We start from the raw sequence: 20,913 nt of genomic DNA on the forward strand, positions 1-20,913 counted from the left end.
CTGTGGGTATAATGTCAGAATACTAAAAACTAATATTATATCAACATTATATTAATATTATACCAAAATTATACCAACATTATATATACTGAGATTTTATTAATATTAAATAAAAATTTACCAAAATTACATCAAATCGTTTACCAAAAATTAAATTAATAATATACCAAAATTATACCAACAGTATACTAAGAGTGTACACATCAAAATATACTAAAATTTTATTATTACATCAACATTACACCACATCACATACTAAATATTAACCTAACAATATACCAACAATATACAAATTCTCTAGTTCATTACCAACTATTGTGAAAAATACATATAAAAAAATATACATGTTATCAACTAGAAAAAATATATAAAACTTTATAATCGATATACCAAAAATATACTGAGATTATACCAATAATAAACCAAATATTATTTTTAAATTATCTGATTTATAGTTTTAATATTCCAAAATTATACCATAATTATACCGACATTATACAAATCGTACTTTTGTAATTAATTTTCATTTTTTGGTACTTTTGTAATTAATTTTAAATCAGTCGTATTTTTGTAAATAAAAAAAGTTTACAGATACTTTTGTAAATATTTTTAAAATTTTAGGTACTTTTGTCATCGTCCCATGATAGTACTCTACCAGACCCAAGTTTTTGAACAACCAATAAAGTTAGTTTGTACAATCTAGGCAAAACCCATTAGTGGTCCCTAGTCTTTCATATCTTTTAGTAAATGAATCCTAGGCTTCAATTACGTCTAATTTTTTTTTACATTTTTTAATTTTTTAAACCCCTAATTAATGCAATAAATACGTTATACAAGTAACTAATATGCCTTAGCAATGTAATTTGACCATGGGCTGGTAGTTTGTTTTTTGTGTTTATGTCTTTTGTACCACATGTATATAAAGGGGTGGAAATTAAAAGTTATACTACTATAGTATGAGGGCTGGTTTGTATCAAAATAAAAATAAAAATAAAAATTAATGACAATATTTAAAGAAAAAATTGAAGTAACAAAAACAAAATTGGAGGGTGGTTGCCCTCTCAGTCCAAAGGGTTGAGTCCGCCGCCGTGACCTGTGTGTATATAATCAGATGATAACAATAAAAATTTAGGGATCTAATCGGACCTAATCAAAGTGAAGGATTCAATTGTAGAAAATATAAAACATTAGGGATCTCATTCTAGATTCCGACTAGAACACTTTCATAATTTTTTCTTCTAGAAGGTAAGTGTCCAATTAAATACATATTCGAAACCATCTACATCAAGTGTATAGATCAACAAGCTCGAAGTAGGTGTTAATTGATAAAAATTAAAATTAAATACCAGTGGTGAATATAACAATAAATATAAAAAAGTTAGTAATAAATTTAATAATTTTAATTACTAAAAATATTGTACTTTTTATTAAATCTATTTCAATATAGAGACTTTTGATTGCTAATCATGATATAGTTAATATTCTAAACTATTTTTTTTAGAGGAATATATTCTAAACTATTAATTATAATAGTATTGGTATCAAAAAATATTGTATATGTATATATATACAAATAGGGTAAGATAGTTAATAAAATTACTGAATGGTGTACAGGTTAAAAGTATTTATAATCTATTATTAATGCTTTATTACTAAGCTAGAATAATGGAATCACTTTAATAAAACAATTTAGAAAAAACTTAATGTTTTAAAATTATTGTGTGATTTATTTAACGACATCAATATTAGTACGTTTTTGCTAAATTAATGTAAACTCTAATAAAGTAAAAGAAACAAAAACAAGCAAACTTGATGGATCGATCTTTAAATGTATAACCAAATGAAATACCCCTAACTTTACACGTTTTCTCATTTTAATGTCATAAAAATTCACGAACTTTACACGTTTTCTCATTTTAATCACGCAGTTTAAATTTTCTCATTTACATGCACGAACTATCACTTTTTCTCAAATTCATGCATGGTGTTGAGGTGTCACGGCTCCATTGGTATAATTTACTGAGGTAGAGGTCATGTTACACCAATGAATGAGTGCCACCTCAGCACCATGCATGAATTTGAAAAAAAAATGGTAGTTCGTGCATGAAAATGAGAAAATTTAAACTGCGTGATTAAAATGAGAAAACATATAAAGTTCGTGATTTGAAAAAAAGAAATTTTCAAATGCGATAAAAATTATGGACCGGAGGAAGTAATTTATGGCTAATTAATAATTACATAATTTAGGTATTTATTAAAATAAAAATATGAAAGTTATATGAAAATGATCTAAATTCAGTTTATGTAAATTTAATATAATTATATCTAAGTATAGGATATCAAAATTCACATATTCCATCCCTACTATAACTTTTTTTAGTTATAGACTCATTTTTCAAAACAAAGCTTAAAATTATTGTCAAATTTTAAAATATAGACTGTCCGCTAATTCATATATTTGACAAAGCCAAATAATAACGACCAGCAGTTCAGTCCCAACCGCTCCGTTTATTTATCCTATCCATACTATAACTTTATAGTAATAAAAAAGTTAAAAAGACTAAAATTTTAGAGTTAAATTACGCATCGGCCATTATTAACGGGAAAGAAACACAAATTTGACTATACTGCTACATTCAAATATATCGTTTTTTCAATATTCTGAAACAATATTAACTCTAAAAGTACATCCATTAAAAAAATACATTAATAAAGTATGAAAAACTAATAAATAAATTAAATAGGATTTCATTATTTTATTAGAAGTTGAGTAACTCTCAAGCTACATTTTATCAATTATTCTTACGATAAACATGTTAACATATCTGCCGTAATTTCTTTGATTTAACTACTTGCTCTACGAAAAAATAATATTACAATGATAATGATATAAAAATATTAAAATTGGATATAGTAAGAACCAATCATGTGAGCTGATGTTAACTTTGAATTCAAACCTCTAATTTTAATTATTATAAATAAATCATTATTTCAATACATCTAATACGCACGATATAAATATTAAGTTGCTGTCCTAATTTTTGCTAAAAACACATTTATTCGTACTCCTTAGTTTAATTTTTATTATGAAACTTAGAAATCAAGAAAACCAAAACATATTTAACAAAAAACATGTTTAGTTTAATTTAATTGTCCAAATCACGAAATTTGTTTTCTATTTGGTAAAATAATTTTATATATTCATAACTTTAATTATTTTGATAGATATTTTTTTTAGATTGACAATCTATCTGCTAATTTTGTGAAATGAAACAATTACGTATAAAATGTGTATAGTCCAGCGTGAATTACTTACGTATCTTTATTTGATAAGTAATCGACTAAAATTAAAATATAATTATCAAAATAAATCAAAATTAATATTTTTTAAACTTGAGTCATAACGACAAAATTAGAAAGATTAAATATTTTTAAGTGATTAGGTCTACTATAGTATATTATCATTATCATTCTATATAATTTTCAAGGAGTGTATTGTGAGGGTTTACTTAGTTAAGATTAAGTTAACCATATTAAAAAAACCACAAACATACAACTAGAAATAATAACTTTTTTTAACTTGATGTATTTTTCAAAGGAGTAATGTTATAAAAATCCACAAATTTTACACGTTTTTTCATTTTAATCACACCGTTGAAAAATCGTCATTTTCATACACCAACTATCAATTTTTCTCAAATCCATGAAAATGACGATTTTTAAACGGCGTGATTAAAATGAAAAAAAACGTATAAAGTCGGTGAATTTTTAAAACATTAACCTTTTTCAAAATTGTAATTCCTCCATGAGGAGCGAAATATTCGTATAACAACAATCTTTGATGATATATAATTTGACAAGAAAACTAATGGTGCATAATTAGCTGTTAAATTCAGAAATCTGAATGAAGAACGTAAACAAAATGAATACTAAAAAAGAGTATACATTATTTTATCGGTTAATATGCCAATTGTTCCTTTAATTCAAAGTTTTTGATATACACATTATTCTTAAAACTGTTAAACAATGACAATTTTATCATTTTGTTTTTAAATTTATTCAATAGCTAATTTTAATATATATATATATATATATATATATATATATATATATATATATATATATATATATATATATATATATATATATATATATATATATATATATAATAACTCGAAGAATGACATTTTATTTTTAATTTAGCTAATGTGAGTTTTATAAAAAATAAAGGATGTAACTTCTATTTCGATAAATTTTAGTTTAAATTTTATTTATCGTGGTTTTTAGATAATAATTGTGATGGTGTTAATGAATAATTAAAATCAATTTTTTTATAATAAAAAAATGAGAAGAATTTAAAGAAAGGCTGCTGCTACAAAAAAAATATTGTTTGATGTGTTTAATTTTTTAACCTCTCACTTCACCCAAGCATAATTCTATTTTTTTAGTCAAGTATATTCCCATGTTGTATATTCTCATGTTGAAAGGTATTATAATCTTAATAGACAAGTCAAACATATTCTATCATACTTGCACCCTTTTCATTTTTAAGATCTTTTTAATTAAAAGATTGAACAAAAAAATTTGCTTTTAAAATTGAATTGAACTTAAACATCTGAAGAAAAGAAAAAATTCATAGAATAATAACACTGACAAAATTAACTTTTATAGAATAAACTTTCTTTTAAATTATTATAAAATAAATCTTCAGTATTTATTTTTTAATTTTATCAAATGATGCCTAAGATCTGCCGACTTGGATGAAATAATAATAAAAATTAAAATAGATCTAATAAAAAATTAAAATTAAAATTAAAATTAAATCAGATCAAATCAAATTGAAAACAACGAACAAAGGTTAATTATTTTAGGTTGCCTTTATATTTAAGTAATTTACCATTCATGTCATAACTTAACACTTACTTATTTTCCTTTCAAATCATGATCTGAATTTACATGTTTCATAATTTTTAAACTATGTAAACTTATCCTAATGACTTCCACACATTTATAATATAAATTTAGCAAGTCCGATTCGAGTTTTTGATGGTTAATTACTTTAAGCAATTTATCATTCATGCACTTCATTATTTTCTTTCCAGTCATGATTTGAATTTACGAGTTTCATAATTTTAAAATATGTAAATTTGTCCTAGATGACTTTCCACACATTAATAACATCAACTTAGCAAGTTCAATTCAAGTTTTGTAGAGTTAATGACTAAAAATTCCATATATTTAGATCAACTTAATTAAATCCTCCTCAAATTTAAAATATACAAAAAAATCACAATGTTTGATTAACTTTGCTATAATTCTCTACGTCAAGTTATTATATTGGTTGAGTTTATTAAACATCTGATTCTTATGATTAAAATTTAATTTGATCTCTATTTTTTGCTTTCTTTCATATGATTTTTTTAAATTTATAAAAATCATAATTTATTTATAATTGTGATAAAATTATTTTAAATTAGCAGATTACTTGACAATAATGATATTATTACCTATAGTGTTTTAAAAATTACATTTTAAAAAAGTTTAGTAAACTAAAATTTAAAATTCATAATAAAATTCATATATATATTTAATTAAAAATATAAATAAATAATCACACAGTTAATAATTTTTTAAAAAATTAATGCATTTTATCATTTTGAAGATTTAAATAAATAAACCTAGAGATTACAATAAATTTTATTTTTAACAATCAACTTTTATGACAAAGTTAAGTAAGGGAGGGATAATATCAGTCAATTTAATCAAACATTATGGAATCTGTTTTTGACTTTTTATACATAAATAAGACTAGTTTGACCAAATTTATTTTGTTTATAAGTTTTTTTAAAATTTAAACAATATATTTTTATTACTAATTTACTAAACTAAACTTTCAGTCACAGTAATCCCAATTTAAGTTAAATTTTGCAATTCATAAACATCTCAAGCATGTAAAATTAAATGCACCACTATAAAAGATTACACCTTTGAATTTGTACACATTCTAAAAAAATGGAAAACGTCTTAATCACAAGAAAATAATAATAAATCCCAGTCACGTTTTGTTAATCTTGTTTACTATTTTGAGCGTAACCACCATTTCAATCATCATCCTCATTCTGATCACAGCACGAAAAATTTATAATTTTTAAATTAGACCCAGAAAAACCCAGATCAAGAAACCATAAAATCATCAAAAAAATTTAAATCTTGCGTCAATTTGTAGAATCAAGAATTAAATATTTTTAAATAAAGCAAGTGAAGATAGAAACAGTGACATTATTACTGTAATTAGTAAGAAAGGTGAGTAGGCATAAATTTGTCGGGTAGTAATGGAGGGAATAGATTTTGATTCCATGCCATACAAACCTTGATATATAAATTTACAAATATTAGTACTGTTTTTCTGAATTAAATCTGCTTCAAATTCTGAATCTTGGCTTTTGAACAACATCAAGAGCCATTAAATCAGCCAGCTTTTCTTGATTTCATTAAGTATATCCTCTCTCTCTCTCTACCATCTCCTTTTAATCATTGCTTTATTTTTTATTTTCCAGCTCAATTATTTAATTCAATAATTATCTATATACTATTCAATTCATGTTTATATATATACTTGTTTGAATTTGCTTTGAACTTTATCTTTGACTCTTTTGCTGCTTTTGCCACCACCCTCACACTCCTTCTTGTTCTTGTTTTTGGTATTCAAAAATTTACTTAATTGCTGCTTTTTTTTGGTTATTTCTGCTGTTTTTTGAGTTGGGTTTTTGATTTTTGAGGTGGGTTTTGATTAATTTTGGGAAAAGTTAAGATTTTTTTTGGCCATGTTTTTCATTAGGAACAAAAAAAGCTTTCTTTAAGTTCTTTCCCCTTTTTTTAATTTGATCCCTTTTTGTATTTATCTCAGATATTTAATGGGATTTGAGCTAAAGTTTCTGCTTACAACAGTATTAAATTCAGCCTTGATTTGTATTAGTGTTAATTATAAAATATTTATCTAGGGGAGTTTGTAGTACTAGTAGCCATCAACTTTCTGCTTCAAATTCCAATTCTTGGGGGCGTTTTAGTGATTGTGCTTGAGGTTAATGCAACTTCTTATCATATCTTTTGTTTTTTTTCTTATTTTGATTCTTTCTTTTGCAATTCCTTTGAAATTTTTAACTTGATTGTATTGATGCTAATTTGTTTAATTTCCTTCAATTTATCATTTTGTCATCTTGTTTGATTTTGGATGTGATTTGTCATTTTGATCTACCTTTTAATAGTGGAATTAGGTGGAATTTTCTTGGCCACCATTTGGATTAGTACTATTTTGTCAAATTTGCATATGGTTTTTCTATATTTTAGATCATTTTGGTAAATTGTTTCTCTTACTCATGATCTGCATTGAGGTCCTTCACTTCATATTTTTAGTCATTCAGTGTGAATTATGCTATATGGCAATGTGGTTGGCTATTGGTAAGATTATGATGAGTTTGAATAAAAAAATAAAATCATTTTTTAATGTGAGTAGTTGAATTATTGCAGCATTGGAAGTTTTTGTTCTTTTTGCAGTCTTTTGATTTTTTTAATAGTATATGCATATGTCTGCTGTGCAAGCTCTAGACATTATTAAATCACAAGTTTGTGTGCAATTTAAGATCTAAAGCTTAATATTTTAAATGTATTTCAGGAAGAATAATTAAAAGTTTGAAGAACTGTGAGAAGAAGGAAGTTGAATCAGTAAAGAGCATGAGTCAACCTAAAATTAAACGTAGAGTGGGTATATATGAAGTCGGAAGAACAATTGGTGAGGGAACATTTGCGAAAGTTAAATTCGCAAGGAACTCGGAGACTGGAGAACCTGTGGCCTTGAAGATTCTTGACAAAGAGAAAGTTCTTAAACACAAGATGGCTGAACAGGTCCCCTTTTATGCCTTTGTTTTTTTACAATGGTGTCACTTTCTATGCTCTACTGTTTTTCGAGTCTTGCGTCTTTATGATTTTCTGTTTTACTTTTAGCCATACTCTGCATTCATTTTTCACCCCATTTAATCTTCAATTTATATGTATTCTTTTACAGATCAAGCGTGAGGTAGCGACAATGAAACTTATAAAGCATCCTAATGTTGTTCAATTATACGAGGTTTCTCCCTCTCTCTTTCTTAGTTCCTTTTAGTCTTTAGCTCATTAGTATAACTTGCAACACAATAAACTTTTTGAATTAATTCTCTTAATTAAGGACAAATTGTTGGTTCTGTTACATCTTCTCTGTCATATGTTGGCCACATCAATTTTTTTGGTTCTTTGTATTTTGCTAACAATTGTTGATGATAATTTTGGCTAAGATGAACAATGTAAACGATGTTTAACACCTCTTTATGGACTCGAGGAAGGACTTCAAATATCAATATATAGCGACTGACTCAGTAGAACAGGCTTCCAAGTTATTAGCCAGAAAATCAAATTTTAACGACATAATGTTATTTCCTGTAACATGTTTTGAAGGTGTTTTTTTAGAAGACCTTCCAAAAATTAGTGTATGCCACTATAAGTGGCAAGCACACAATAGTCTTTAATTAAAGGAAAAAGAACGGTTCACTCTGTGCTTGCCTAATGGCTGCGTAGAAGATGTGGTTGTACCCTTGCTATTGGTACTCGCAATTAACTTTGTATTTGAGATGTTGTTAGGTCATCTTTATTTTGAATTTGACTTAAATATACATTCCATGTCATGAAGATGTTTCTTTGGCTATGAGCTATAGTGCTAGACATGTAGTTATTAAGTTTGCCTTAAGAACCTGAACAAAGAAGTCATTTCCATTTTTTTGTGGTGTAGGCTTTATCAGACTGTTTTGTTATTTTCCAGGTGATGGGAAGCAAGACGAAGATATTTATTGTTTTGGAGTTTGTTACAGGGGGAGAGCTTTTTGACAAAATTGTAAGTTGGCCTATTTAAACCAGTATTGTTTATTAGGTTCCTTGCCTTTCAGTTGGCCTAATATCCTTGACTGATTTAAGGCCTTACCTATTTGATGTCATTACAACAACTTGCAATCTGTTATTTTATCTTGAAGACATTGCTTTGCTCATGGTCGTTGAATTATTGATAATATGTACCCCTCGAATAATCTTCATACTTTATGGTTGATTACAGTGCAGTTCAGCAATAATTCGACTATTATATGAAATGATTGGATTTTTTTTTTCTTCGGAGTCCTGCACATCTCAGTCTGATTCTTGAGCCTGTTCTTGTATGTGTACGTTTTGAAGGTAAACCATGGACGGATGAGAGAAGATGAAGCTCGGCGATATTTCCAGCAACTTATTAATGTCGTTGATTACTGTCACAGTAGGGGTGTATATCATAGGGATCTGAAGGTACTTCTTTCTTTCTGTTTCTTTTCTTTTTTGAGTGATGAAGGTACTTCCCTTGACGATCCGTTATAGAAATGGATGCATTTACATTTCTGCTATCAGAGAATGAATAGAGGAACTTACTGAACATTTTCTTCTTGTATTTTGCTACAGCCAGAAAACTTGCTATTGGATGCTAATGGGAACCTTAAAGTTTCTGATTTTGGATTGAGTGCATTGTCTCAACAAGTCAGGGTAATTATGATCAATATAAATCTCATTTCATTTTAGAGTATATTTTTCACTGCGTGCGTCTTGAATCAGTAGGGGATTATTCATATGGTGGCTTAAAAATAATTCTAGCAAAATTGACAAAGTCCATTAATGTCTACAATAAGCCTAAACATACAACAAATACTCATTCCGACTCTTATTATTCTTAGACTCTCACTACTTTTGAGCTAGATTCACGTTGTTATAAGGTGTGCGTTTTTGTGGCTTCTCGTATTGTCAATGCCAGTACCTTGATGCCAAGCAACTTCAGTAGTTCAGTTAGTACTTTTGGTTATGGGATTGTAATATTAATATTATCATGGTTGATGTCCGTAACATTATGGTATGGCCACAATGATGTAAAGGAAAGAATTTTCAAAAGTAAAAATTTGACGTAAATGATCATATCTCAATCACGTACACGGCGTTTGATGAGCATAATAGATATAGCTCTGCAGGGATTAAACTAATTAGCAATCAGCATTCCTAAATCCTTAAAGGTCTATATTGGTTTAATACAAGTAAATTTAATCTACCTTCTTATTGTCGTTAATTTTTTTTTTTTTTTTTTTTTTTTTTTTAAGGAAGTATGGTTGCTTATGCACAATTTTTTTTTCAGGATGATGGCTTGCTTCATACTACTTGCGGAACTCCAAATTATGTTGCTCCTGAGGTATGCGTACCAAAGTTCTCCTTTCTTTTTCTTAATCTCCTTTTGAGCCTTTGATCTTTTATAACATGCTTTTCTTTTTCTTACTATGTTCAGGTTCTTAATGATAGAGGTTATGAAGGGGCAACAGCAGACTTATGGTCATGCGGAGTGATACTCTTTGTACTGCTTGCAGGGTATTTGCCTTTTGACGATTCTAATCTTATGAACCTATATAAAAAAGTGAGCATTCTGCAGTTTTTTTGTAAAATTATTCTTTCAACTTTGTGGCTCTCTGGTTCTCATTTTTCTTATCTCCATGCGCAGATTTCTGCGGCTGAGTTCACCTGTCCTCCTTGGCTATCTTTTGGTGCTATGAAATTAATTACTAAAATATTGGATCCCAACCCAATGACTGTAAGTAATTATACTAATTATACGACCTTTTCTTGGAATTTGCAATTTCAAGAATCTTTTCTACATTTCCCTTTGAAAAAGAAAACTTCTTGCCGATTTCTACATTTAATTACGTGTAATGGCGACTCTCATTTAAAAAAAACTAAGATATAGCTTCATATGTCTATATTCAGATGAGTTAGAATTGAAAGGTGACAAAGCTCATATAATATACAAAGTCAACATACTTTGAAATTTACATTGTGAAACTTGTGTCGAAATAAGATTGCCGTTTTGATTGTTAGGGAACGAGTACTTGACTTTCATAATCTTAAAGGCCGCTCCTTTCATTTTGTTTATGGTTTTCTGTATTTGTTTTTCATTTGATTTTTGTCTTTCAATTTATTTTAATGGCAGCGCGTCAAAATTCCTGAAATCTTGGAAGATGAATGGTTTAAGAAAGGTTATAAACCTCCTGTATTTGAGGAGAAAGACGATATCAACTTGGATGATGTAGAAGCTGTTTTTAAGGACTCAGAAGTGAGTGCTAAATTATATTAAAACTAATTGCATACAATTTGGAAAACTTCTTGTACTTGTCTTCTAGTTTCGATGATGGTGTTTTTTGAAGTGTGCTCCATTGGCATTGATACAGGAACACCATGTAAAAGAGAAGAAGGAAGAGCAGCCAACAGCTATGAATGCATTTGAGTTGATATCTATGTCAAAAGGACTAAATCTCGAAAATTTGTTTGATACGGAACAGGTCGGCATGGTATGTATTTCTTTATGTTACACTTTTGAACTGCTTCTAAATCTTAAAGAGTCCCTTTACTGTTGATTTAACGGCGGCAATTTCCGTAATTTCGTCCTCAGATACACAAAATAAAAAGTAAAGAGACTCTTTAAAACAGAAAAATTTGGTGAGGACCAAGTAAATAAAAGCTCATAGTACAAGGAATTTTGGACGAGTTTAGCTATCATTGAGAGGTTATATGTCAAATAGTCCATACATATATTTGTATATAAATGGGATGTGAAACAATTCAGGACTTTCTTTATCCTAGTGTTCATTGAAATACGATGACAAAGAGAGTGATTCTTTCCGTTCTTGCTTAAAATTCCTTCATTATCTGAAAAAACTTAAACTCTGGCAAGAGGATTATAGCGGGACCTGTAAAATTATATGTGATGAGGTCAAGAAGAAATTATTTTTGAAACCACATCTATTTTGCTTCATTTCCCTTTTATAAAATGTGTCAAACTGGCATTGGCTTCCTAACAACATGCATGGTTTCCGATAGGTTGTCGTGTTTCTCTGGTGTCGGGGAGTAATTGGTTTATGGAGACGAAATTTTAGGTTCCACTTGTTGTAGTCTTTATTTATATTTTGTTGTTATGTGGTTGGCTACAGGAATTTAAAAGGGAAACGAGGTTCACATCCAGATGTCCGGCAAATGAGATAATTCACAAGATTGAAGAAGCCGCCAAACCTCTTGGTTTCGATGTTCACAAGAAGAACTATAAGGTGATTAAACTGCTATTGTTTTTTTTTTCCTTTCATATTTCGCTTGGTGCAAGTGTCTGAAGATTACATTCTGTGTGTTTTGCAGATGAGGCTTGAAAACATGAAAGCTGGGAGAAAGGGAAACCTTAATGTCGCCACCGAGGTCAGTGAAAATTAAACTTGCTTGCTGTTATGATCTAGTTAATATTCATACTGTATTTCCGTATTCATTCTACTTTTTCCGTGTACTCAACCAGATCTTTCAAGTGGCACCTTCGTTGCATATGGTTGAAGTGCGGAAAGCAAAAGGAGACACTTTGGAGTTCCATAAGGTATTATATTTTCTCTAATTTTTATGCTCCTTTCTAAATAGAGATAAAAGAAGAGATTCAGCGAGATTTTTGCTCTCTTATAACTTTGAAGTTTATTTTTCTGATCTTGCATGCGATGAGCAATTAACACCAAAATAAACTATTTTGTCGGTTATAGTCTCTTGAACTTGTCAGTTCTTATCAACCTTGAAAATAATTGTTAGGGGTTAATTGACAAAAAAAATTGGTTAATTAATCAGAATATGGACCGACTGAAAATTAACAAGTTCAGGGAACTAATCAGTGAAAAAGTTAATTTTATTTTAAATTCTATCGCGTGCAAATTCAGGAAGCAAATTGATATTTAAGTCGCTTTTTTGTACTAAATCTATAGTGAATGACTTATTCTTCGTATCATTTCATTACACGTAGTACATCTTTCTTTATTTCAAATTGTTAATGTTTCTGTCGTTCTGCAGTTCTATAAAAACCTTTCAACCAGCCTCGACGACGTCGTGTGGAAAACGGAGGAGGATATGCAAGAAATGAAGTAAAAACCGCATGCCATTTTGAAGAACTCGTCTTCGATTCGATCTACCTTCTCTGCCAAATGTGCCATACTTGTTTTATATCTTCATTCTTTATTCCCTCTTTTTTTTCTTTCTTGGGACTATTTTCTGTTCTTTAGAATTAGAGAGAGACTTGAAATGAGCAATTATTTTTCATGCTGTTATTGTTTGGAAGCATGGAAAATTCTCATAGGCTTGTTTTTTTTTGTTTTCTCTTCAAACATGAAAAATGCTTGTAAAAGTCTCTTTTTGGTTAATTATTTAGTCTGTTCCTTTTTCTTCAAGGTTCTTAAAGTTTCTGTTCAGCTTTCGATTATAAGCGTTTCGACGGAATGTAATTGTAATTTGATTTGCCAGTTTCAGATTTGATTTTGTGATTTTTTTTGTCTTTTCGATATGAAGGTATATAAACTTTTTTTTTGTTCCATTGTCACTTTATGAAATTAAATTATTAAATATATCTAAAATGAAACAATAAGCATTAATTATTTTTAAATCCTTAAGAAATCTAAAATATTATAAAAACAAATTATTTTCACTTTGAAAAACTGCATCAATTAAAGGTTTTTTTAGCCCGATTTATCACTAATAAGAGGCTAATCAAATTGAATCTGTATTTAAATTTTGCTATTGTGTCTAATCTCTGACTTTAGTTCTGCATGCATGACGACAATTTATGAATAAACTCTATAATTTAAGAATAATGAAATTTTTTGAAAGAGGTTTCTGAAATATTTAATCTAAACAAAAAGATAATGGCAAAAAATTCCTCAAGTAAGACCGTAATATTGTTATGAAGCGTAATTATCACATGCAAAAGATGCGCTATATTATTTTACAACACATCTTTTATGTGTCGATAAATTTTATTTTATTTTAATTAAAAAACTAACATATTACATATGTTTGAAACAAAATACGAGAGATGTGTTGTAAAATGACACGACAAATTGGTCCTGTCGGATAATTTTTCTCTTAATACAATACACTTTTTTTTAGAAGCTTAATACAATACACTTGAATGCTACAATCAGACTTGATTTGAAATAAAAAAAATAGAGGCACTAAAGTAGAACAAATAAAAAAGTCGAGGCACCAAAAATGGAAAGAAAAGAAACAAAAAAACTAACTGGAGAACCAGAAGAGTGACGGTTGACGCATTGATTGATTCGACTAGGAAAAGTTGAAGACGAAGAACGGCAGCTAATGGTTGATCTCGTTTCTTCAATTGATCAATTTTCTTCTTGTTCTTGATGCCTAGAATCTTGATCAGAAGAGAATCATGGTAATTTCAACTTTTTAATTACTAAATCACGATAATAATCACGATAATAATCTCGCTAATCAACAACTCATTTCGTTCTTGATTCAGAATTTTCTCACCGGAGCTTTTAAGCCGCCGTGTAGCATCTCAATTCTGTTCGCCGATGCAAAAACTCGTAAGCAGGTCATCTTCATTTTAAGATTTCAATTTTTTTGTTTGAAATAGAATTAACGGTGTTTTATATTGTATTTTGTTTTTTAATAATTTCAAGTTACATTTATTAGTCATCTCTTGTGTTTTTTTGCTGTTTAATTGTGTTTGATATTAGAAGTTGATGAAACGTGTTACTTTTATTGAGAGACTGGGTTACTTTAGTTAAACACTTATGGAAGATTAATCTTATTGTTTCTATTTGCGTTTCGGTAGGTTCCGTTGAAGAAGGAGAATGGAAAAACAGTTATGGTTCCTCTCTTTCACAGTCAAGAAAACATTGTTGGAGAGGTATTTTTTTTATGATTTCGTGATTTGTTCGTTGAAGCGTCGGTTTCATATGTAGAAACTATTCCTTATCAATGAGATTATTGGAACTGTGAAATTGAGATGTTGCTTGACTCTATTGTGAAATTGAGATGTTGCTTGACTCTATTGTGAAATTGAGATGTTGCTTGACTCTATTGTATTTAGGTTGTTTTAGAACCAGCACAGGGAAAGAAGCTTGAACATACGGGTGTTAAAATCGAGCTGCTTGGTCAGATAGGTATGGCGAATTCACTTCTTGTTCCATTTTTTTTTTAAATAAGCTTGTAGTATTTCATTGTTCATTTCAATTAAAGAATGTTGATGAAGAGAGTAAGAGAGTAACAAAAAGAGAAAAAGTTTTTCTCCATTGAAAAGCAAGAATCATAACATAAAGTGAGAACATCTAGTTGCAAATACCTCACGAATCACTTTGCTTATATGTAAGAGACATCCCTATAAAATTCAAGAGCTGAACACCCTTAGAAACATTTTACGGTATTTTATCCTTTGGTAGTTGCAGTGGAAAATGTTGTGCTTTATATACTGTAGAATTCTACTCAAATTAGCTTTTGGAGGAATGTAAGTTTTGTGTACTTCCACAGACCTGTCCCCTTCTTTTAACTGTCAAAATCAATAAAAATGGTTCAGCAAAAGATCAAGATATGTAGATAGAAACCTGCTTGAAGAAATGTGGTTAGACAGAACAATGCAAACAAACAAGTGCACTATGTTTTACAAACCTTAATTCACAAAAAAACAATTCTCCTTAACCTTCTCATTGGATAGATCTATAGTGTTGATAGGAAAGATTGATGATCTTAGCTTTTATCCTTACACTTCCTTCAGTTAATCAGAATAAAACTATTTAAAGTAAATATAAGATTGCTACATATAACATGAATTGTATCTTTATATGTACACTCACAAGATAATACAATCTAATAGTCCTCATTATACAGTAGTTGGTGCTATATGTGTATGTTTAATCCAATTAAACTTAAATATATATACTTCCAAGTAATAGCAAGTCAGAAGTAATATTTCTTTCTGTGTATTCATTTACTTATGCATTGAAGCGGCTATTATGTTGGATTACTTGAATGTGCATCACATGAAGCATGAAAATTATATTCTATTGGCTTATTGTATAGAAGGGTTGCAGTTAGAAAGTGACAATTTTTCTTCTCTCTGCAGAATTGTACTTCGACCGAGGCAACTTCTATGATTTTACATCTCTAGGTGAGTGAATAAACATGATTTTTTTATGATTTTAATAAGGGTTAATTCCTAAAAATATCACGAACTTTACACGAAGTTTCATTTTAATTATGACCTTTAAAAGTTGCCATTTAAAGGCACGAACTTTCATATTGTTTCAAATTCATCATTTCAGTGTATTTTTATTAACTAAATTCCTCACTAAATCATTAATGAAAGACCCAAGTTATTAATTAACATCAAATCTTATTATATTTCAATTAGAGTATTTAGGATTAGGAATTTTTAATCAGATAAAATACACCGAATTTTACTTTGGTGATAGATTTGAAATAAAATGAAAGTTCGTGCCTTTAAATGACAACTTTTAAAGGTCATGATTAAAATGAAATTTCGTGTAAAGTTCGTGATCTTTTTAGAAATTAACCCTTTTAATAATGATACTAGGTAAATGTTATGTAGTTCATCTAATTATGTACATCTTATGTAGTTAATATAAATATGCTTTTGTGAGATGAAAATCATTACATTATTGTACATGTGTTGTAAACTGAAGGTTTTCCGATTGTAGCGTATCATAGCTACAATCTTATCATTCTTTCTACTGGCTTTGAACTTTGAAATTGTCGATGAATTAATAAACAAAGTTATGACTTCTGATGCACCCTAACTCCTGTAATTAATATGCAGTTCGTGAACTTGATATTCCCGGTGAGTTATATGAAAGAAAATCATATCCGTTCGAATTTTCTACAGTTGAAATGCCATATGAGTCTTACAATGGAGTCAACGTGAGACTTAGGTAGGGTATCCTTTTTGAACATTTCTGTTTTGGTTATCTAAAGGAGAGGTAAATTTTGATTTAGAGTTGTCAATCTACTCTATCCCCTAATGTATATTTTAAAACAAATTTTAATTTGTTCTGACTCTACTATTATGCATGTCTTCATCGTTCTTTTCTTCCTCTTGAGACTCAAAGTTTCAATAGATTTTATGTTTACATTTTTAGTTGAATCTGAGAACTCACTCTCCGTCCTATGTATAATTCAACTATATGGTATTTTTACTGCTCTTCCTATGTGAGGGAACTAAATCCGTTTCTAATAGATGGTTACTACAATCTTGCAGGTATATATTAAAAGTGACTGTCAGTCGAAACTATGTCAGCAACATTGTAGAGTACCAAGAATTTGTGGTACTGTATTTTAATATCAGCAAGCAACATTTTGAATTGTTGTCATGTTATGCTTGCTTTGATGCACTTGTCCAGATTCTTTTACATCTTCATTTAATCAAAAGATAGAATCAAATCATATGATTGCAATGTGTGTATTACATGCATCCCAACAACGCTTGTGGAGCTCTTTCTCTTATGCACTTTTTATTTATCTACTGAGAACAATTCTCATGGAAGGAAAAAGTAAATCCACTAAAATTTAGCTTCAGTATGGCAATGTCTTATTTCTCTCTCCTCTTACAGATTGCATAATGAGTCATTATTCATTTTAATTGTTTTAGGAAATTCTAAGGATTTCGAATTAGCAATGATGTGTTTAGCAGTTTAGGTCTCATCAAAGCCAAAAGTTTGTGATTTATAGCTGCTTAATGGTTCTCTAACCCAAAGAAGTAGAGAACTAATAATTCAATGATGAAGTTGATAGGTCAACTATCAACTATACATGGTGTAAAAGTTGCAGAGAAAAAGTAATATGTTCATGTCGAAGTCTTTCAAATTAACCTCGTGGCTTAAAAATTTATGTTCTTACATTAAGATTCCAAACAGAGAGCTTAGCTTTTTAGTTTCCACTGAACTGATCATGAGAATATGTACTTTTGGTAGAGCACTTCATAACAACTTGATTTTGTTACTTTGTTGTATTTCTGCACCAGGTTCGTAACTACTCTCCTCTGCCATCAGTCAATAACAGCATTAAGGTTAGTGTAGTGTAGCTATATTTTCTGGTGACCTAATTTAGCTATAATTGTATTCATTATCGCTCAACACGTTTTCACTTGCTACAATTTTTTGGTGTCAACTTGGGAATATATGAAAAGACTTTTCTGAATGTATTATCTGTCAGTAACGCTTCTTCCGAGACACATTTGACTGCTACTTCATTGGCATTAATCCCATGCATTATTATTTGTTACTCTTTTGTAATTGTTTTGAAGAGGATTTTGGTTGGGAGATGTTATTCCCTAAATTTTGAAAAAAAATCTCTTTATGTTTGTTAATTGTGATCTTGATATTTATCCAATGAAACATCTGGACAGGGAAGGTGATTGTTTGATTATATGTCTTAATTCTATCCCATGCAATTGGCATTTAATGATCCCATATCATTGATTTAACTCTGAAAGTTGATCATTTGTTCTTATCTCGGTGCCTCTTATAGATGGAAGTAGGAATTGAGGATTGTCTTCATATCGAATTTGAGTACAGTAAAACCAAGTAAGTCTTAAGCTTTATAAAAATCTTTACATGCTATGAACTAAATTTGAAGAGAGCTTTAAATCCTCTTTTGGTATCAAATTTGTTCAGGTACCATTTGAAAGATGTCATCATTGGAAAAATTTATTTTCTTCTGGTGAGAATTAAGATAAAAAATATGGAACTTGAGATCAGGCGCCGTGAGTCGACAGGATCAGGGCCAAATACATATGTTGAGACTGAAACACTTGCAAAATTTGAGGTGATGGACGGCGCTCCTGTCAGAGGTACGCAATTTCATTTGCATGACAGATTTTAGGTATGACTTGTGTTTTCAAGATACTGCCAGGACAAAATCTTCCTAGCAGATCTGAGATCCCCTTTCTTATGAACAATAGCAACAGCATGATTGATTTTTTACCTGTTATGAACCTTTTTTTTATTGGAATTACCTGTTATGAACTTAGTTTCTGTGTTTTGAACACAAGTGTCTCTTTGGCTTTCCTCTTTGAATGTATAAGGTGAATGCTAGAGTCTTATTAATGGAGATGGCTCATTTCCGAAAAGAAAACGTAGATGGTTGAAAGGCTATTATATTGCACAGAATCCTCTCGAGTCCAACATTTCAGCATTTTGTTTTTCGTTTTCGTTTCTAACGCTCATGAAATTTCAAAACTCTATATTTATAACATAATCTTATAAAATGTGTCATTTTTCCGTTTTTAGTTTTGGCATTTGGTGCATCGTTTCCGTTTCTGTACAATATAGGTTGAAACTTGAAAGTGTATCTCTTTGGCTTCCCTTATCCCTTCTCATCCTTCTGCTCTGAAATCCATGAACCCAGATGAATCTTAAAAATACTTTACTCCCAAGTCCCAACAATTGAACTGTAAATTCTTTTCTTTTTTAATTTCTTTGATTTGTCTATGAAAGATGATGTTCCTTGCTTCCAGATACCTTTTTTTTATTCTCTCCGGATCAGTCTCCAATTAACCAACGTCATGGCATATTAATCATATTTATAAGCACTTACTTTTTAACCTTGTGGACTACCCTATTTTAGAAGGCCATAATGTGAATTCCAAATCATCTCATAATCTAAAATATAATAATAAGATGTGCAATTTTTTCAGCTCATGACTTACCTATCAGAAGATTCATATTTGTTGGTCTTTTTCTTTGCTGCAAGTTTTGGTCCTCTTCTTTTGCTACAAGTTAACGTTGTTAGTTTTACCCTTCATAAAATGAGCTTTTGCTACAAGTTAACATTGTTAGTTTTACCCTTCTGAAGACAATACATCATTACTTTTCCGTTTTTGGAAACGCTTCTGAAATTCAGAGACTCTTTATATATAATATATTCTTGTAAAAAGTATTGTTGTGCTGCTTCTTGTTTTGGCTGTTTCAGCATTTTTGCTCCCATGCTACATAGATGGCAATAATTTCTGATGCATTTTTTATGCCTTGAGCAGGAGAATCAATTCCAGTCAGATTGTTTCTTAGTCCGTATGAGTTGACACCCACATATCGGAACATCAACAACAAATATAGTGTGAAGTACTACTTGAACCTTGTTTTAGTTGACGAAGAGGATAGACGGTATTTTAAGCAACAAGAAATCACAATTTATCGGCTTGAAGATTCATGATCATCTGTTACGACTTACGAGCAACTAAGACTGCTTAATTTGAGAGAAAAAAAAAACAGTGTGTTTATGACGGTGTTTGGAGATTTTGTTTATCATCTTGAATAGCTTAAAGTGGGGTTTCTGGTGAATTATTTATTCGATTTGCGGGTTCTGTCAATCTCGCTCTTGTTCTTGATTAATGCTGTACCCTTAGAGGACAAGAAACTGACTAATGGTTTATATTTCTCAACATCTCTTGAATATTTTTTTTGATTTCTGTTAAATATAAGTATCAATTCAGGTTTTCATCATTTGTGAGTCAACTTTTCCTTATGGTTGGTTAATTGTGTTAAATTTCAATAAATTTAGTCTCTAGCAAATTGTATTTTTGCTAATGCATAAGTGGATATCAGCTCATCCAACGGGTGAAATCACTAAAATTGGGTGAATTTCACACTCTTACTAAAATTTAATGTGACTACCTTTGCTTTCTGAGGACACCAATCACTCTTCCTATTTCTGAATCAAGTCGAGCTCGAATTTCAGTGTATCGACTCGACTAAGAGCTGGCAATTGTAAATTCTGCATTCACACTGCAGTGCTGTGCGCAAATAGCTTGTTCGACGAAAGATCTCAGGTTTTAGGATAAAATTATTAAAGAGAATAAAATCAAGTTGGAGAGTTATCTAACAATTTATTATTTTGAATGGATCGGTTATTCTGATATGGTATCAGAACTTGCACAATCCATAGGTCTGGAGTTCGATCATTGACAACACCGTAAAGCGGATCAACGTTCATTCATGTTTTAAG

At 29.6% G+C, this 20,913-nt stretch overlaps 2 protein-coding genes and 1 non-coding gene across 9 annotated transcripts; 2 read left to right on the top strand and 1 right to left on the bottom strand.

The window, feature by feature from the left end:
• The first annotated feature begins 6,138 nt into the window (after nucleotides 1-6,138).
• Nucleotides 6,139-13,325, top strand: LOC126687172 (CBL-interacting serine/threonine-protein kinase 3). Of its 6 annotated transcripts, XM_050381599.2 has the most exons (15): nucleotides 7,422-7,458; nucleotides 7,673-7,902; nucleotides 8,063-8,125; nucleotides 8,849-8,920; nucleotides 9,253-9,360; nucleotides 9,511-9,591; nucleotides 10,229-10,282; nucleotides 10,376-10,501; nucleotides 10,586-10,675; nucleotides 11,072-11,194; nucleotides 11,310-11,429; nucleotides 12,069-12,182; nucleotides 12,268-12,324; nucleotides 12,419-12,493; nucleotides 12,952-13,325. In XM_050381599.2, the coding sequence occupies exons 1-15, from the start codon at nucleotides 7,437-7,439 to the stop codon at nucleotides 13,024-13,026; spliced, it is 1,410 nt and encodes a 469-aa protein (XP_050237556.2). In that variant the 5' UTR covers nucleotides 7,422-7,436; the 3' UTR covers nucleotides 13,027-13,325. The 6 variants fall into 6 exon arrangements, with proteins under 6 accessions (XP_050237559.1, XP_050237558.1, XP_050237560.1 ...); XM_050381602.2 differs by lacking the exon at nucleotides 7,422-7,458 and adding an exon at nucleotides 6,139-6,303 and having other exon boundaries at nucleotides 10,376-10,675; XM_050381601.2 differs by lacking the exon at nucleotides 7,422-7,458 and adding an exon at nucleotides 6,384-6,495 and having other exon boundaries at nucleotides 10,376-10,675.
• LOC126654173 (U5 spliceosomal RNA) lies at nucleotides 8,486-8,601 on the bottom strand. The gene has a single exon (XR_007632430.1). It is a non-coding gene; the product is annotated as a U5 spliceosomal RNA (small nuclear RNA).
• An 801-nt stretch (nucleotides 13,326-14,126) lies between the features above and the next one.
• LOC126686508 (vacuolar protein sorting-associated protein 26B-like) lies at nucleotides 14,127-20,411 on the top strand. Of its 2 annotated transcripts, none has more exons than XM_050380573.2 (11): nucleotides 14,127-14,250; nucleotides 14,414-14,488; nucleotides 14,732-14,806; nucleotides 14,990-15,062; nucleotides 16,019-16,063; nucleotides 16,733-16,844; nucleotides 17,171-17,237; nucleotides 17,933-17,977; nucleotides 18,439-18,494; nucleotides 18,585-18,760; nucleotides 19,946-20,411. In XM_050380573.2, the coding sequence occupies exons 1-11, from the start codon at nucleotides 14,248-14,250 to the stop codon at nucleotides 20,119-20,121; spliced, it is 903 nt and encodes a 300-aa protein (XP_050236530.1). In that variant the 5' UTR covers nucleotides 14,127-14,247; the 3' UTR covers nucleotides 20,122-20,411. The 2 variants fall into 2 exon arrangements, with proteins under 2 accessions (XP_050236530.1, XP_050236529.1); XM_050380572.2 differs by having other exon boundaries at nucleotides 14,129-14,326.
• The last annotated feature ends 502 nt before the right edge of the window (nucleotides 20,412-20,913 follow it).

Source organism: Mercurialis annua, linkage group LG6 (assembly GCF_937616625.2).
Source record: "Mercurialis annua linkage group LG6, ddMerAnnu1.2, whole genome shotgun sequence".
Classification (NCBI taxonomy): domain Eukaryota; kingdom Viridiplantae; phylum Streptophyta; class Magnoliopsida; order Malpighiales; family Euphorbiaceae; genus Mercurialis; species Mercurialis annua.

Excerpts from the sequence above, each read along its gene's own strand:
- LOC126686508 (XM_050380573.2), top strand. Across the intron at positions 17,978-18,438 it reads CAGTCAATAACAGCATTAAG|ATGGAAGTAGGAATTGAGGA; the intron begins GTTAGTGTAGTG and ends TGCCTCTTATAG. Across the intron at positions 18,495-18,584 it reads TTTGAGTACAGTAAAACCAA|GTACCATTTGAAAGATGTCA; the intron begins GTAAGTCTTAAG and ends AAATTTGTTCAG.
- LOC126687172 (XM_056106227.1), top strand. The coding sequence starts at position 7,437 with ATGGCAATGTGGTTGGCTATTG. Across the intron at positions 8,921-9,252 it reads GAGAGCTTTTTGACAAAATT|GTAAACCATGGACGGATGAG; the intron begins GTAAGTTGGCCT and ends TACGTTTTGAAG. Across the intron at positions 10,676-11,071 it reads TGGATCCCAACCCAATGACT|CGCGTCAAAATTCCTGAAAT; the intron begins GTAAGTAATTAT and ends TTTTAATGGCAG.